We start from the raw sequence: 17,391 nt of genomic DNA on the forward strand, positions 1-17,391 counted from the left end.
AGCTTCTAATTCGAATGTTACGACATCTAAGAAATAAGACTACGAGAATAATCGCTAAGGTATTGTAATTTTAAATTAGGCGAGATGACTTTCTAAATTAACAATTCATAGATAGCAACCGATTGTTGTTCATTACGATATCGCGGCCTGCGGATGTTTGCTTCAACTCGGCCTAATTTCAAACTTTTTATAAGTTTAAAAATGATATATCGCTGCTGTGCATTAATAGTGATACATCTGAAAAAAAAAAAATGAAATACTATATATCTTGATATATAGGGAGATGGTCAGGGTTGCGGTCAAAGGAGAAATAAAAATAGTTTACAACTATTTATTTTCCAACGTTTCGCCCCACTTTGCAGGGCTTCATCAGGGCTGTCCAAATAAATAAGTTGAACAGACATACAGACTATACATACATATATATATATCTTGATGTTTATACAGGTTCATGAATCTATATATCTAATAATCTAAAGATTGTCACGAAGCGAACTATTTGTATGGTTGCAGCTAAATAACAACACAGTCTACCTGTGCTTATGGAATGTTTCAAATTCAAAACAAAAATTTGTCAGATGTTCCTCTATTAAAGCAATATGATTCTTTTTGAAAATAATGCCTAAATCTCATAAAGTTTTTCGAAAGACACTTTAAAAAAGATCTTAATAATCGTTTTTGTATCTTATGCTGAATATTAGTGTTGGACAAAAAGTTAATTCCATTATAATTACTTTAATTTGAAATCATTTGGATACAATTACACTTCGATTAATTTTAATAACCTTATGCGCCACTTTAACTGTAATTTTGGTCCGCCATTACAGTTGCTAATTACCATACAATGTATAATACTATATAATTACTTTTCCAAAAGTGCTGGGATATACATATTAATTGTCTTAATTGTTGAATAGAATCATAAAAATAAATAAACCTTGGGACTACGCACCCAAGTGCTTTGCCAAAATACACAAATTTATGTTAACTTCTTTATTCACTTGAGATATAATTAAACATTCAAGGACTTGATTTAAAAAAAAAATTAACTTTTTCTTTTTCAGTTGTGTCAATATTAAAGCTAAGTAGGTATAAATATATTATCTGCACACTGTATATCGATGGCTTACTTCACAATATTCAAATTGATCTACCTAGAGGCAGTTGTCCGATGACATTTAGAAGCGAAGTGGGTCTTTCGGACTTCCAGATCTTCCAATTCCTGACGGGGCATGGGGGCTTTTGAGCAAAGCTTTTCCGCCATAGAATAGATCTCGAACCCCTTTGCCTCAACTGCGGTATTCCATAAATTACTGAGAACACACAAAGATTGCTGTTTTGAATATAAATGGAAATGTTCTATGGTTCAGTTCAACCTTGAGCGAATAGGATTTCTCCTGGAAGGTCGCCGGGCAGAGGAAGCGCTAAACAAGAAAGATGGCAAAGGATAAAAGGTGGGAAAGGAGGGAGGAGAAGAAACAGAAAATATAATTTGCACAAGTATTTTTAAAAAATGTAAATTGTATTATCTGCAGTTCGATAATATGCACAAATTAATTACATCAATTTGTTCCAAACCACCATCTTTATTTACTTCAAGGTAGGTTAATGTGCGATAAAATAAATTTAAAAATAGTTACTTTTTGAACTCAAGGGACTCTGCAGGCAGTAAATGACGGATTATTTTCGGTTAAACTGTAAAAAAAAAAATCAGAAAAAAAAAGTTGATATGTCTGATATTAAACTAACACAAATAGTCTTATTTTCCCATTTTTTATTAATTCTTATTTTTATTAAATGAAAAAATAATTGTTTCAGGACTACAGCTGGCGCTCTTATAAAGAATGGATACCTCCGGCATGGGAAGGGAAATCACAAACTTGCCAGAACTGGCTGGAAACGAGGAAGGCTGAAGTAAAGGAAGAGAATCTCTGGAGGATACATGACAGCCTCTATGATTTTTCTGATTTCATTAAGATACATCCTGGGGGGTCCTACTGGTTGGAAATTACTAAGGTAAATGTTTATATTATGTATCATCGTATATACTTGTTATAGCTGACCCTCGTAGTAGGAAGGAAGAGCTTCAATGTATTTCAACTATTGTATTACAGAAATAAATGCCGAACAATAATTTCCTTTATGTCACAAAAACAATAGATGAATCATATATTTGTATCAATCGTTTTTTTATGTTGTAGGGTACCGACATAACTGAAGCATTTGAAAGTCATCACATTAATGTGGGACCTAGAAACATTTTATCGAAATACTTCATAAAGGCAGCGTCTACGAAAAGAAACGCGCCGTTCACATTCAAAGAAGATGGATTTTATATGACTCTTAGGAGGAGGGTCAGTGAGAAATTAAAGAGTCAATCCATTAAACCTGGACCAAGCAGAAAGTAATGACACAATATATTATTTTTTATAAAATTTTGATTGGTTAATTTTTCTAATACACCAACATAAGATGTGTAAAGTAGGTCTCAATTTGTAATGCAACACATTTTCTCAGAATTTTCACGAATTTTTCTTATGTTCAACGCTAATTATTTATCATTTAAATAAAATCAATTGTATCCAAATGAAAGTCTCAAAACATTCTTTATTTTCTCAAAAGTGCAACGTTTAGGCCAATTCGGCCATCCTCAAGAACAATCTTAAAATTTACACTCACATAAAGCCATTCTGCCCAGATCTCTTGTTTCAGTAAAAAATACCCTATTTTGTCACTATTTTATTAACATTCAAATTTTAATTATAATCAAATTAACTCTATTACACCCTGCTATCATAACAGTGAGAGTAGTAATAGAGTTAGATTGATTATACTTAAAAGTTTAATATTAATGAAATAGTGACAAAATAGGGTCATTTTTACTGAAACTAGTGACCTGGGCAGAATGGCTTGTAGAAAATTTTTTAAATAATTTATGTGACTGTAAATTGGTTTTTTAAGACTGTTAGAATATTGTTCAATTTTTACCTAGACTATTTAAGACATACATTAAACAGTAAATATAGAAGTATTTAAGAAGGCCTCTGAAGTTTATTTACGACTGAAGTTTTCGCTCATTTTTTCATTCGAAGCTCCATATCCTTAAAACTATCTAAAATACTAAAAAATCTTCATAGTTAAAGTTGATCACGTTTTCTAAAATATATGCTCTGATAGTGCTGTTTTCGTTCTATAGTTCTCGAGATACAGTTTTTTAAAAAGTAAATTATTTTTTCATATAACGAAAAACCTATATTTCGTGAATTTCTTTGGCAAATATCGTAGAAACTGATACTCCTACGAAACTAAATGCTAACATTCATTTGCGTGCTAATAGGCATCTGTATATCTAATAGTTGCTGATATATAGTGTTTCATAAACGAAAATTTTTTTTTCGAAGAACAAAAAATCATCATTTTCTGATGTTTCGGCAAATATCAAGGAAACTGCTATTCCAACTCCTGTTACTATATTGAGAGCTAATAGACATATGTACGTTGTTCGTTGATGTAATAGTTTTCATGATATTTGCCTAAATAAATTCAAAAAATATTAATTTTTCGTTATTTTTTTTTAAATAATAAAGTCTTGATTTTTGAAAAACTGTATCTTGGGAACTATCGACCGTTAACAGCTTAATTAGGACTCATATTTTAGTAAATTTACGCTACTTTAAATAGTGTTCTATTAAGATTAAAGGTAATTATATGGAGCTCCGAGTGAAAAATTAATAAATTATAACGTATTGAAATCGTGGTTATTTTTTAATTTAAAGTGTGGTTGGCAGAGTCATACTAGTAACAAATTATAATAAAGGCATAGCGAATCCGAAGGTTCGATGCCGCTACCACCAATCGCACTGGCTACACACATCTACCCAACGTAGCCTGTCCAAACCCAAATCTTCCAGCTCAGTCTTGAAGCAATCCTCATAACTATGCTTCAGTCTACCCCTTCGACGTTTACTTATCGGTTTAGTTTTTATTAACATTTTAGGAATCCATTACTTACTATGCCGTACAACCTTGCACCCTCATCACTTTCGCCGCAATGCTATAACTTGAATTATATTTTCTGAATATAGTTCCCTCAATTCAGCATCGGGTAGCCTTCAAAATTCAGATCCTTTTTCGACCCAAATATTTTACATCATACTTTATTAACAAAATATTATTCTCATTAATGTAAAAACAAATTAGAATAGAATGGCTGATTTCTTTTCCCTGGTTGTTGGACTATGACTTTCTCTATCCTGGACGGCAGGCGATATGGTCAGCGGCCGTAACTCGCTTGGCTTGGTCCTTCCTTCGTGCGTCCTCTTCTTCTTCCGCCTGGTACTTATACTTGAATCACCTGTTTTATGTACTCATCATCAATGTGCGTATTAAGGTCGATTCAGAGGATATGTTCCTTTTCCCTTTCATACCATATACTTAAACTTTTATAAAGTAGAAATTAAGGTACGGGAATGGAAAAGAAAGTAAGTACACATATATTAATTTAGACTTTGTAATATTTTAAGTAAACGAAGCGGTAAGCATTGGAAAATGAACGTATTGTGTAAATCGGCCTTTATCCATTGTTCTTGAGTTAAAAACAGTCTGTAAAGCACAAATTGCACGCTCATCCACCTACGCAAACCGCAGGTTGTCGAATTTACATTGGTCCCACTCATGGTCCTGGAACATTGCCAAAAAGATAACTTATTTCAAACTAAGGTTTGTGTACATAAAATGACCTTGTCCATTGATCTGAAATGATAAATGCACCTCTGTCACCTTAAATGCACGGAATAATAAGTGACGGCCAGGTGAATAAAATGTCCCCAAGTTTTGAATAGGTTGGTAGACTCGTGTTGAAGTTTGTGATTTTCGAGAAAAAATTATACATATATATTCCAGGGAAAGCGAAAACTTTTAATACAAAATTTTTATTTTGCAGTTGCTTTTCAAATTCGTATTTTAGGGTTCCTTGCAGTAGAAAAAACGGATATTAAGGACAATTAACTATTTGTAATATTAACCTGCCAACAATTTAACTACATGTTTTTTTTTTCAAATAATAAGCCAAAAAGAGGGAAAAAGGATTTAATTATAATACATCCATACATCCTGAAGCAATGAAATTAAAAATTTTCAAAAATCAGCACTTCAATAAATATAAATGAGTACATTTTCAAAACTTTCCACTGAGATCTCTTTCTGGTCCCTAGTTGACTGGACTTAATACATGATATTCTGTCCAACATAAAGCCTGTATTTATTTATTTATTATTTTGTTTTTCTTTCTCGAATTATTTTTTCAGTTTAAAAGTCAATTATTTATTTTATTAATTCTATAAATATATTTTATTCTTGTTTGTTAATTATTATTTTACTGTTATGATTTATTATATATACAATGTTTTATTAAAGTATTATAAATTATAAAAAATTTAAGTCATTTGCAGCGATAAAGACTACAACTCAACAATATCAACTGTTAAAAATAAATCAAGTGATAACAAGGTAAGGCCCACCAGGTCGATTTGAAAACAAAGAAATGTAATCAAAGTATAAATATATATACAGAACTAAGTGCTTAAAAATTCTTTAAATTATTGATTTCAAAAAACACATTAAATTAAAAATAAAATGTTATAACTAAGGGTTATAACCACAGCTACTCATTGTTAGCATGGTGAGAAAGAGAAATTTTTTTCTGAAAATCCAGTCTAATTGAAAACACCAAAAATTTTCTTTCTTCTTTCTGGTTCCAGAAACTTCTCAATTATAAAAAAGTAATATTAGTTTATTCTAACAATTCTTTGTTTCTTTTTTTATTTACTTTTATAGTTTATTATTTCATTTATAAAAAAAAAATTAATCAGCATACTATGAATTTTATTAAATAATTTCAGTTTGAGATCAGACAAAAAATGTTGAGAAAACTACTCTAGAACCTATGTTATATTTTTAGGGATATATGAATATAAATCAGAAACATGAATAAATCAAATGCAGGTGCTGTACCCATTGTTTTAAATTGGTTTGGAATAACTGAATGATCACGTAAATAAGTCACAAAGTTGAAATTTTCTTCTGCATATAGATTCAACTGTAAAAATTCTCTGAAATATATCTTATACATGAGCTTTAGTTTCAGTGATACTATACCTTCAGTCGCCAAGCCATTTCAGATAGAAATCACAACCTATCATTATATTTGAGTTAAGATGAATAAAAGATTATGCATAAAGTTTGAGTAAAAGATCATTACTTAATATATTTTCATAAATAAAAAATACTTTAACACCCTTAATACTAGGGTACTTAGTTACAAATTTTGTAAAAAAAAAAAATAATAATAATAAAGAGAAAAAAGTCATGATTAATAACTTACCATCTTTGAATTGTTCTCAGGTCCAAAATGCTAATTGATAGCCTCTGTATAATCACATTCTTATTTGCTATTACGGCAGCCAAAACTCAGTCTTATTTACTAGGAGTTGTTGCTGGATTACCTTTATGTCTAATGGTCATTGCTGCACACAACTTCTTTCACTTAAGAGACAACTGGAGGATGTATTTGTTTAATCTTTCATTTCTTACTGTGAGGTATAAACATTGTTTATATACCTATATATAAATTTGTTCTGAATACTTTACTCTCATTTGTACTTCATAGATATTTTTATATATAATGAAATTATAGTTCTAGTAGAAAAAATAGGAAATAATGGACCTCCTTTTTTTTAAAATATTTTAAATTTTGTTAAAACTGGTGTTGGAAATTAAAATTAAAATCGTGACACAATCCATTGAAAAATATTCATCTGATTCACCACTTATAAGAACATATTTCTGGGTTAGTTGATAGATAAAATCAATTATTGTATGAATTATGTTACCAACTTGGAAAAAAATATTGCAATTCATTTAAGCATAAAATGTTTCTGACGAAGAAATTGATTTTCAAAAGGGAAATTTTATATCAAAATAGTTGCAATTAATCATATTTAACTGAATGATAATTCATTGTCTACTTTTTTTCTGCATTTATTTACAGAGATTGGAGAATATCACACGCAATGTCCCACCATTTGTATCCAAATTCTCTTCATGATTTAGAAATATCTATGTTTGAACCATGGTTCCAATATCTTCCAAGATCAGATAAGCCTTTCACAGCCAGATTTTTGTCTCTTCTCTACTTTCCTATTGCATATGCACTCATCTTCTATGCAGAGGCTTTTTCAAGGTATGTTTTTAATACTTAGAGAAATTTAAAAATAAATAAATAATTGAAGCATTTGTGGATTCTTGGTTAAAGTAGGAAATTAATTTTTCATTTTAAAATACATATACTATATTTGAGATATTTGGCTGTGTTTAGTTTTTGATGGTAAGGATGTTGGGAGTGATAATTTAGAAGTCTTCCTGAGTAAGTTGGTTTAGTGTACCAGTCAGTGGATGTAGTGTTATTGGTGTTTTTTATGATGAAGAGGTCACAAAATGGTAGCAAATTGTTTGTTTCTGATTCAACTGTAAAACATAAGCGCAGATGGTAGGAACTGAAAGCAAATAAGATATAGGTGATTTTATTAGGATTCAGTATTAAGAGGAGGTCGTCAACATATTTTTTTAATAAAATAGATGTCATTAGAAGGGAGGGAATTTATATATAATACATACTACAACATAATACAATATATACATATGATACATTGGAGGGAATATCAGTAGATGAGATATTAAGGACCCAATTTTCTTGACCTTTGGAATAAATTTTGTTAGTTAGTGATTCTTGATACAGATTATTGAACTTATTAATGAGTTTTTGTTTTTTTTGTCTACGTGGGTTAAGTTGAAAATTGTGGAAAGACCTCCAAAATGGGTTTCACCTATATTGGTTCTTATGTGTGAAAGAGAGGAGATGTTGTGTTGTATGGTTTCGCGGATCTTTAAATTAAGTAGAGACCTTTTGAATTTGGTAGAATATGATGAAAGTTTAGTATGAAGTAGACCAGACATAGAAATATGTTTAAGAGAATTGTTTATAGGTTTAGGAAAAAGGGAATTTGACCTGCATTTAAGTAGAAAAATTTCTACAGTTCTGAACTGTGTGCCAAACGTCTATGAAGTGAACAAAAATAATTTATTTGAGATTTGAAATTAGGAAAAGATGATTTAAGGGAAGAGAAAGTTAAATTAGATAGGACTGATATGGGAACATTAAGAACAGATACCGATATGGTGGAAGATGTAGAAATCTGGGCAGAAGAATCATTGATGAGAGAAGAGGTCGGAGTTTGATGAGGAGTGACAGGTGGAGTTGAATTAGCCTGAAGAGAAGTAGTATGTATAAAATGTATATTTGTTATATTTGAGATAATGTTGTATATAACATGAAATTATTAGAACAAATAAATTATCCTCAATAAAAGCCATAACAATAAAATAATACAGATAATTCTTCAAACAATTTTGGAATACTTTGAACTGTACAATGTTTACTTTTCATTTAAAATAGCAATATGGAAAGTATAGATCCTCATAATTTGTCTATAGTTTATAATCACAGTTAACTATCAATCCTCCAATGAGCATTAAAAAATTGTTCAGATATAATTGCAAATTCTAAAATTGAAATGATTTTCATGTAATAGATAATATGAGGTTCATGAAGTTTTTATAAACATTTCTTTTTTTTTTTTTTTTTGTTAATAGACTACTGCTTTACCCTGATGGACTTAGAGAGTTAATTCCTTTGGCTATACCAGCTTCAATGTTACTTTCTGGAGTTCCTGTACTACATGCTTTAATATGGTGGAGCATTATTATTTTAAGTGCTAGTTTTATTTTTGGCTTCATTGGACTTAATGCAGCACACCATCATCCAAATATCCATCATGATGGAGATGAACCAAGGTAACACATCTATCAAGTAATAAGTTTTTCTTCTCTTACATTTATAGGGATTTATATCATGGTTTTATAATTATATATACCTATGTTTTACAGAACAATAGAGTAAACTAAAATTAGTATCTTTTGCTAAACTAGATTTAATAAAGTGAATGGGTTTTCTTAGCATTTTTTTGTAATCTCATAGGAGCAGTTAATTTACTATTTAACAAAAACATCTATACTGTTTTGTCATATCAGCACAGTGCTTACAAACAAAAAATTAATTTTCTCCTAATCCATTTCCTTCCTAGCAAAAAATAATTAAATAAACTGAAAAAGGTGAATGGGTCATCGATATAGCCTCGGTGGTTTATAGGTTCTGATGAACCACTGTACTATAAGAATTGGGTTCAATTCATGACAAGTAAAATTTAATTATTTTTAAATAATCCTAAAAAGAAAACACGTGATTCATCGATCATTCTTGTGACCATCTCTGATATCATTTAATGATTATGTATCAGGAAGGTCATAAATGTTAGAATGGTTATGGTTTTTTGTAGTAAATATGAAATAATTATTATATTTATTTGTTTAGTTTATATTGGGTTTTGAAATGAATGCAAAAATTACTCCCATTCCTCTATGACATTTGATGTAAAACAGTAGCCTATTATTTTCAGGAGAATTGGGATATTTCTCCAAATACTAGGCTATTTCACCTTTGTAAGAATGACCAACGATCTCAATGTGAATGATTTTGTTTTTCTGTTATTATCTTCCTCAAGGCCAACATTTCCTTCTCACTTTAAGGTTCCAATCATGAATTGTTATCAGTTATAAAATATATAATGCTTGTTTTGTCATTCCCTAGTCCAGTCATAAAGGATTTACAAGAGACTGAGACTTTATAAATCAATGTTACTGGTTTCTTTTGGACTAAAACTAAAAAGGGCATCCTTTTAGCATTCTTTCTAGTACTGATATAAAACATAATTTGAATTTTGGACAGGATGTATCAAATCTATATGACAATTTCTACCTCTGTCACACAGTTGTTGGTCACTCCCAAGCCTTTTTATGAAATTATTATTATTATTATTGGCGCGGCAGACCATAGATGCCCAAGACCTCGCACGTTGTATGTTGGAAATATATCGGCGCGCCTAGGTTTTTATTATAGGATGGGTTCGTCACTCCCACGCCTATTTTTGTGAGTGCCACCCACCGATTGGCTTACGGGCCTCACAAATGCCCGGGGAGAGGTTGTGAGTAAGTGATTGCATATTTATATGCTTGAAAAAATCCCGGGTAGGGCAGGGACTCGATCTCGTAACTTTTGGGTTGGTAGATTGGCGTGGCGCGTAACCACGCTGCTACCGTCACTCCCCTTTTTATGAAATACCCACCAATATACCTTCACAAAGGAAAATTTCATGACACACTAGAAGCAAGCAAAAAATAGGTGTTGTCCTTCATTTCCATCTATAACATCTTTAATTGGTTCCAGGATGTGAAAGAGAATGAGGCGTGTGTGAGTATTTTTATTGGTGGTCACCCCATTGTGCTCAAGGAAGTCAATATAATAAGACTTGGATTTTTTATACTGCATGGTTTCAAAGTATTTCCGAATCTCTTTATACATATGTTCTTTTTGCCAAAATAAATTCATAAAATATTGATTTTTCGTGATTTCGAAAAAAAATTTTTTGGTTTTTTGAAAAATCAGAAACTATTTAACAGCTCTATAGGGACTCCAATTTATTCTATATATTTTATCCAATATATTCTACCTTAAATGATTTTTTTAATGTTGTAGATAGTGTTAAGAATATGGAGCTCAAAATGAAGAATTATTGTTTGTATCTTTTAAAAAAGCCACCATTTTGTCCTTATAACTATGTTAAACAGATTCGTCAAATTTGACTAGTTACTGTATGTAGTTTTCACTGAGGTAATCGAAAATGGGGGAAAAATTACTTCATTTCCGTTACAAATGATCCAGCCAAAGTAGGCTTTGGGCTGCTGGAATAGGTGTTCAAAGTTAGTGTAATGGAGGTCCTAAGACCAAATTAGTAAAATTTACAATTTTACAAATAGTAGATATAAAATTCCGAAGATTTATTATAAATATAAGAGTTTTATGTGTATTAATGTATTAAAATGGACTTTCAGGGAAGACAGAGACTGGGGCCTATACCAGTTGGATACTGTTAAGGATCGAGTGGAAATCAAAGGCTCATTTTTTCTCGTTTTGGTTTTGTTTGGAGACCACACACTTCATCATCTGTTCCCAACGATCGATCATGCTTATTTGGACGATCTGTATCCTGAACTGGAAAGAACGTATAAAGATTTTGGAATCCAACATAATATGACAACAATTTCAGACCTCATCATTGGACAGTTTAAACAACTGGCACGAATTACTAGAAACAAAAGGTCAAAAGGATAAATAATCTGAATCGTGAAGAATGTTCAATGCATCATTCCCAAATATTCTCATGTTAGGAGAATAAATATGTTTGTGATACTTTATAAAGTACCTTTGTAGCTACAATCTGATCTGCACTGACTGATATCTTAGAGGTTAATTTTAAAATGAAGATTTAAATAATATGCTATACATGTAATGTATCTAAAAAAAATGGTTGGCTAGGTAGGTAGTGGTAGCCGTAAATATTTTTATATAGAATAGAAAAAGAAATTGTTGAATAAATTATTATATTATTTTCCCTTTTTGTTAAATTAGTATTAATTTTTTTCCTATAATCCTTTGCCAACACATTCTCCGAATAATAGTCCAATATGAAGTTTTGAATAGCAGAGGTGTGGAAGAATGCATAGGAACAGGTAATGAATTTAATATGCTAACTAATGGTTTTTCATCTTGTTAAAAAAGAAACAGTAAGTAAATATCTTATTTACCTTTGCTTGAGAAGGGGCACTTTCAACAAAAAAATATATAAATAAATAAAATATTTTATATCGTATTTGACGTATTCCATAGATTATACCCTAGTACTTTTTTTCTTGCAACCGTAATAGCTTTCAGCAAAGTCAAGGAACACGCCCATTTTAAGATAAAACAAAACTTTTTTGTCAGATGTGTTATTTGACCAGAGCACATCGCATCAAAGGACAAGAAAGGTAACATCAACTCCAGTAATTAGTTGGTTCTTTTTTCCAACCGTAAGTAGGTCATTTAAATTTATATATATTTATATATTGTAAGAGCAGAGGGAGGGAGAAATTTTTCAAGAATATAGTAAAACCAAGATGTAGTCATCAAGCCGGCTCCACTTGCCGCAAATCCAAAATATTAACAAAGGATTGATAATGTCTAATCCAATGTCTTAATTTACAAGCTGGTGTGTTCCTGAGAGACAAACATGTATCGACCATTACCTTTGATTTAAACTATTTTTATAATAAAAAGAAACGAAATGAAGAGAGCTAAAGTGAAAGGAAACGTTAATATTGGGAGAGGTAATTTAATTTAATTAAAGAACCTAGAAATATAATGTTCCTATAAGTGGATAGTTGTGCAAAATAAACCGATAAAGTTAATTGACATAATTTGAAACAATGTATTTATACAAAATCTTAAAGTACAGTACCTAAATTATTGTTTAACTATTGTTGAGAAAATTCTTTAGTCTATTAAAATGCAGAGATCACAAATATTTATCTATTGGCGTTCTAAGATAATAAATATAAATAGACACAAAAGTGTGGATACAGCACAGGCTTGTCCAAATAGCCTATTTTTACTTTTCAAAAATTAATACTTTTAAGTATAGTGTGGTTTACAATCTCAAGTTGTTAAGAAAATAATCTGGAGAGCCTCTTATCTTAAATTGCCCGGAGCACTTGGTTGTTAAAGATGGCCCAGGTTAATATGATACATTATCTAAAAATCAAGTTTTGTTTTTTGTTTATATATTATAATGTATTTATTAAGCTTCAATTTCCAAAATATGACAGTAAGGTAGTTCAGAAACCTCCTTAGTTCTTTTTTCACATAGTCATTAGCTCCCAAAAGTATCTTTATCTGTTTAAATCTCTATCTCCATTAAACAGCCAGGATGAGCAACAATTTGGGTCAAAACATCAGCTCTTACGTAATAGGAAACATTATTTTTAATTGTTAATTTTCTGACCACCAGTCCAGTCCATCTTCGTCATTTAAAATACGTTCATCCGTCTATATATAATAAAATCTATAATTTTATTTTAAAAATCCAGGAGTGTCACATTTTGGAAACTTTCATTTAAAAACTTTCGAGACTCAATGAATTTTAAATACATTTATATCTTATAGCAGGGTACCAATTAATCATGGTACCCTACCTACGAACATACATTGTTGAGATGGAGATGAGTTGAGAGGGTGTTTTACGGGTGCTCTCCGTGAATTCTCGCAGGATAGAAACTTCACTCCTAAGGTATTCACTTAAGGCCGTGAAGGGGATGGCAAGTCTTACAGGTACTCGCTATAGGTCCTGATGTAAGGTCAGGAAGAATAGTGAAGAGAAATGATTCAGAGAAGGGAGAATGAAATAAAAGTGCAATATACATTCCAAATAATAGCACTTGAATGTACTAATCCACTATTAGCATTATTCTCACTGCTTCTCATGGAGATGTATCGGTGAAGCTGATATTTACACAGCATCTCTCTGGGGTATTGAGCCACGTCAGGAGGTGCTACATATAATACAATAGATTTCAGTGGTTCAAAAGATTTTATCGTGATCTTTATTGATTCAAATAACACATTTATGGATATTACATGGTTCTTACATGTATACAATTAAATGATTTACAAGAAATAATACATATATAAAAATATGTCTGGTTTGTGTGGTGATCAAAGTTATTCACGCAGATTATCGACAGCTAGATCACACCAGCTCGTAACAGTTCTATGGAGGTGGCCAGATGACAGTAATAGAGTCCCTACATACTGTTTAACACCTGGGCTTAACTTGAAATAGAATATCAGTGATTTAGCAAGAGGTATAGAGGCCCGGGGAGAAATCTTAGATGAAGTCCCTTCGTCTCATTGGTAGAGGAAGGGCTCACATAAAACAATAATAACTGGTATTTCTCAGATTTTTATAAAAGTATGGCTAAGGTTTCTTTGATCCCAGAAAGAAAATAATGTTGTTTTAATAAATAAAATTAAGTTTAACAAATTTAAAAAGTCACTCGCAGATCGCGTGTCCGGTATTGGGTTATTTCTCAGATTTTTATAAAAAGTATTGCTAAGGTGTCTTTGATCCTAGAAATAAAACAATATTGTTTTAATAAATAAAATTAAGTATAACAAATTTAAAGTCACTCGTAGGCAGCATACCCGGTATTGCGGTATTTCTCAGATTTTTATAAAAGTATTACTAAGGCTTCCTTGATCCCAGAAAGAAAACAATATTGTTTCAATAAATAAAGTTAAGTATAACAAATTTAAAAAGTCACTCGCAGGCCGCGTACGCGTTCCAAACTTTCATCGTCCCACAATGTACCACGTATGCTTCGATTTGAGCACCACTTCTGTAAAGTGATATTATTGGACAATTTGTTTTTTCTGGACTAACACCTAGAGAAATGGATCGTAATATAATTTCTGAGTTTATAATATGAATGGCAATAATTAAACAACTTGCGACGACGATGCCGATTGATAACACCACGATCTCTGAAGTTCTTTAGCTTTTAATTTACGATTCTTCTTTTGAGATGACAGTTTTGATCTTATGACTCGCTCGCTATATTAGTTTGGATTTATCCAAGACATTAAGCTGAATGAAGTTTGTTTCAAGTAATCTTTCAAAATTGCTGACTAAAAGCTTGATAAGGTTTAAGTGTAGTTCTTTGTTATCTACCTATAGCTCCTTGTCAAGATAACTTTAAAATCAAAACAAGAATATTTTTATTACTACCATGAAATAATAATTTATCCATTTTTATATTTACATGACATAAAACCTAATTAATATGTTTAATTTTCGTATTTAGTTAGTCTATTATGTATTACATTTGATTTACAAGAAATAAAACAGATAATTTTCAGATGCATTAATGTTGTATTTTTTAAATGACAATAACAATAAACTGTCATTTAAGCTTTATACATAAATTGTCTATTATGACGTAAATTTTAGACTTTTGGAAACTTTGGTGATTTATTTAACAGGTATGTGATGTGGTCTGTATTCTGTCTTTAGCTTCCTGACATTTCTTAATAATGATGTTGGGTTTAGGATGCCTAGTTCTATGTTATTCGCACTTAACAGTGAAGGGAGAGTGTTTGGACTTGCTACCAACGGTACTAAATGGAGAGAATTTCCTTATCTCAGCTTAGATTTCAAGCAAATATCAGCAGTCCCCCATTTCCTGTGGGCTTTAGGTGGAGATAGGCAAATTTATTTACATGTTCATGGTCTGGATATTCCAATAAAGGTCAAAGAAGAGTCCTATGAAAATCAGGTACTGGCTGTGTAGTTTATTTGTTAATAGTTAAAATTTTATTTTTTTTATTTAAAAGGTACAAAAATGTACCTCATTTTTAATAATTTTTAGCATTTGAATCTTTGCTTGTTGAATTTTGGTAGTTTTCGCATCTATATTAATCCTAACCAAGTTAGTGAAGTGTCAAATCTTCAAAAACGACAAGAGTGCAATGAATAAATTTAAAAATGTTTGTAAGCGCATTGGTAACTAACATTCTGATGTCATGAAATTTACATTTACTATTTCTTAAACTTAGTATATTATTATTTGAACCGTTAATTAAAAATGTGATTGTTAATTATTACTGATACAATTGTAATTAATGTTTATATCATTATTTCCAGCCTATATGCCTATGATCATATAATATGATTATTAGGTAGTATTGTTATTAGTATTAGAAACTGAAAATTTAAAAATTAGAAGAAAATATTGTATTTAAAATTATATTTTCTGGTTTAGATATTTGAAATGTTTAGAGGCTCAGGCAAAATTTCTGAGCAATCTAAGATAGATTTCTTATGTTCATTTAGAGGTGGTATCCTCTTGATGGATTTTCGAAAAGACTTCTCCCTACTGACCGATATCAATTTTCAAATCTGGATGGAAGTGTTGATAGAACTTTGGAAAAAATTCGTGTGCCTTCTATGGCTTGGCAATGGGAAAGTGAATGGCATATTGAAACAACCTTGGATGGAGAACCTCTTGATCATGATGTAAGTATGTGAAATATTATAAAATTCATTTGAATAATTATTTTTTTAGTCTTTTTACATATTTATAGATAAATATATATATTTTTTAAATCGTAACATAATTTTCATCAATATTATTATTTTGTCAGAATGGGATTACTCCTTGATAACAATGCCTGTCCTCATCCTACTGTTTTACTAATTTTCTCAGTATTTGGTAGCTGCTGTCCAATTTCTGATTCTTAATATTGTTTTTGTATTGGATTGTATTCTGATTAATAAATAATTCTATCCACTGAAAGTGATCGGTTCAGATCAATATGACGATCTTTAAACACTTAATAGCATATGACCCTCTGTAAAATCTCAGTGCTCCTGGTTTGTTCTCTTTAATGTCTGTTCAATACTCACATTACAGGTTCTATGATTCTATAAACAATCTTCCTCATAAAAACTATCAAGCTTTATTCACAGTTATCATTCATCGCTATTAATATTTATGTTAGTGTCAGTTATATTGCTACTTTTTATTTCATATTAATCAATTCATATGTCATTACAAACTTTTTTTTTTTTTACAGGGATGGACTTATGCTGTTGATTTCCCTGCTACTTTTTATAGCACTAAACAGTGGTCCTCATGTGTTAGAAGGAGGAAGTGGGTTAGGACAAGAAAGTATTCAGCTCTTAACTCATGGTGTGCCATTGCACCTCTTCATAAAGACCCTACACAGGTGGATTTAACTAAATTTGCATTTTTTCATTTGATATATTTTATAAAAATTATTTCTTCACTATGGTTTCCCTTTTACATTTCTTTGAAATATTCATATTTGATCTTGATTGGTATTATTAGATTTTGATGTTATTTAATTCTGAATAGAATGGTACAAGTTGTTGAATTACAGGCTTTTGAAAATTTAAAAAGAATGTGGATATTCTTTTTTTTTTATTTTTAAACATAAATTATTTAAAAACCAAAGTCAAAAGACAAAAGTCTCATATCTAAACTCATTGGTACTTTATAGCGATGGCATTTTTTTTTTTTTTGGCATCTATACAATTCATAAGAAACTATTTGTGTAATAAAACTAAAATTAAATAATCATATCTATAACAGATTTTATTAGCTGTATTTCATAGGAATATTCTTTTTTAATAGGAGCCCTTCATTTACATTAGTGTAGGAGGGCAGAGTATGTCTGGTGGTGTCCAAGGAACCTTACAAGTTTGGGCAGTTACGGCACATGGACGGGTAAATGTATTTTATTTTATTCCTTATATATATATA

General features: G+C 30.6%; 2 protein-coding genes across 4 annotated transcripts in view; both read left to right on the plus strand.

Moving 5' to 3' along the window:
- The window catches only part of LOC106683957 (cytochrome b5-related protein), a 51,345-nt gene extending 39,708 nt beyond the window's left edge, over window positions 1–11,637 (plus strand). For 2 of the 3 annotated variants that reach the window (XM_014425733.3, XM_014425732.3), the window contains exons 2-7: window positions 1,819–2,016; window positions 2,202–2,404; window positions 6,403–6,597; window positions 7,049–7,240; window positions 8,710–8,910; window positions 11,065–11,637. In XM_014425733.3, coding sequence (XP_014281219.1) covers window positions 1,819–2,016; window positions 2,202–2,404; window positions 6,403–6,597; window positions 7,049–7,240; window positions 8,710–8,910; window positions 11,065–11,344 — 1,269 coding nt within the window. In that variant the 3' untranslated portion in view covers window positions 11,345–11,637. The remainder of the gene's footprint in view (window positions 1–1,818; window positions 2,017–2,201; window positions 2,405–6,402; window positions 6,598–7,048; window positions 7,241–8,709; window positions 8,911–11,064) is intronic. The other variant, XM_067049250.1, reaches the window with a different exon arrangement.
- A 3,099-nt stretch (window positions 11,638–14,736) lies between these two features.
- The window catches only part of Pex23 (peroxin 23), a 21,970-nt gene continuing 19,315 nt past the window's right edge, over window positions 14,737–17,391 (plus strand). The window contains exons 1-5 of the mRNA XM_014425737.3: window positions 14,737–15,088; window positions 15,156–15,381; window positions 15,939–16,121; window positions 16,682–16,834; window positions 17,263–17,355. Of these exons, the coding sequence (XP_014281223.1) occupies window positions 15,157–15,381; window positions 15,939–16,121; window positions 16,682–16,834; window positions 17,263–17,355 (654 nt within the window). The 5' untranslated portion in view covers window positions 14,737–15,088; window position 15,156. The remainder of the gene's footprint in view (window positions 15,089–15,155; window positions 15,382–15,938; window positions 16,122–16,681; window positions 16,835–17,262; window positions 17,356–17,391) is intronic.

This window comes from Halyomorpha halys, unplaced genomic scaffold (genome assembly GCF_000696795.3).
Source record: "Halyomorpha halys isolate HHAL.00 unplaced genomic scaffold, Hhal_1.1 Scaffold531.1, whole genome shotgun sequence".
Classification (NCBI taxonomy): domain Eukaryota; kingdom Metazoa; phylum Arthropoda; class Insecta; order Hemiptera; family Pentatomidae; genus Halyomorpha; species Halyomorpha halys.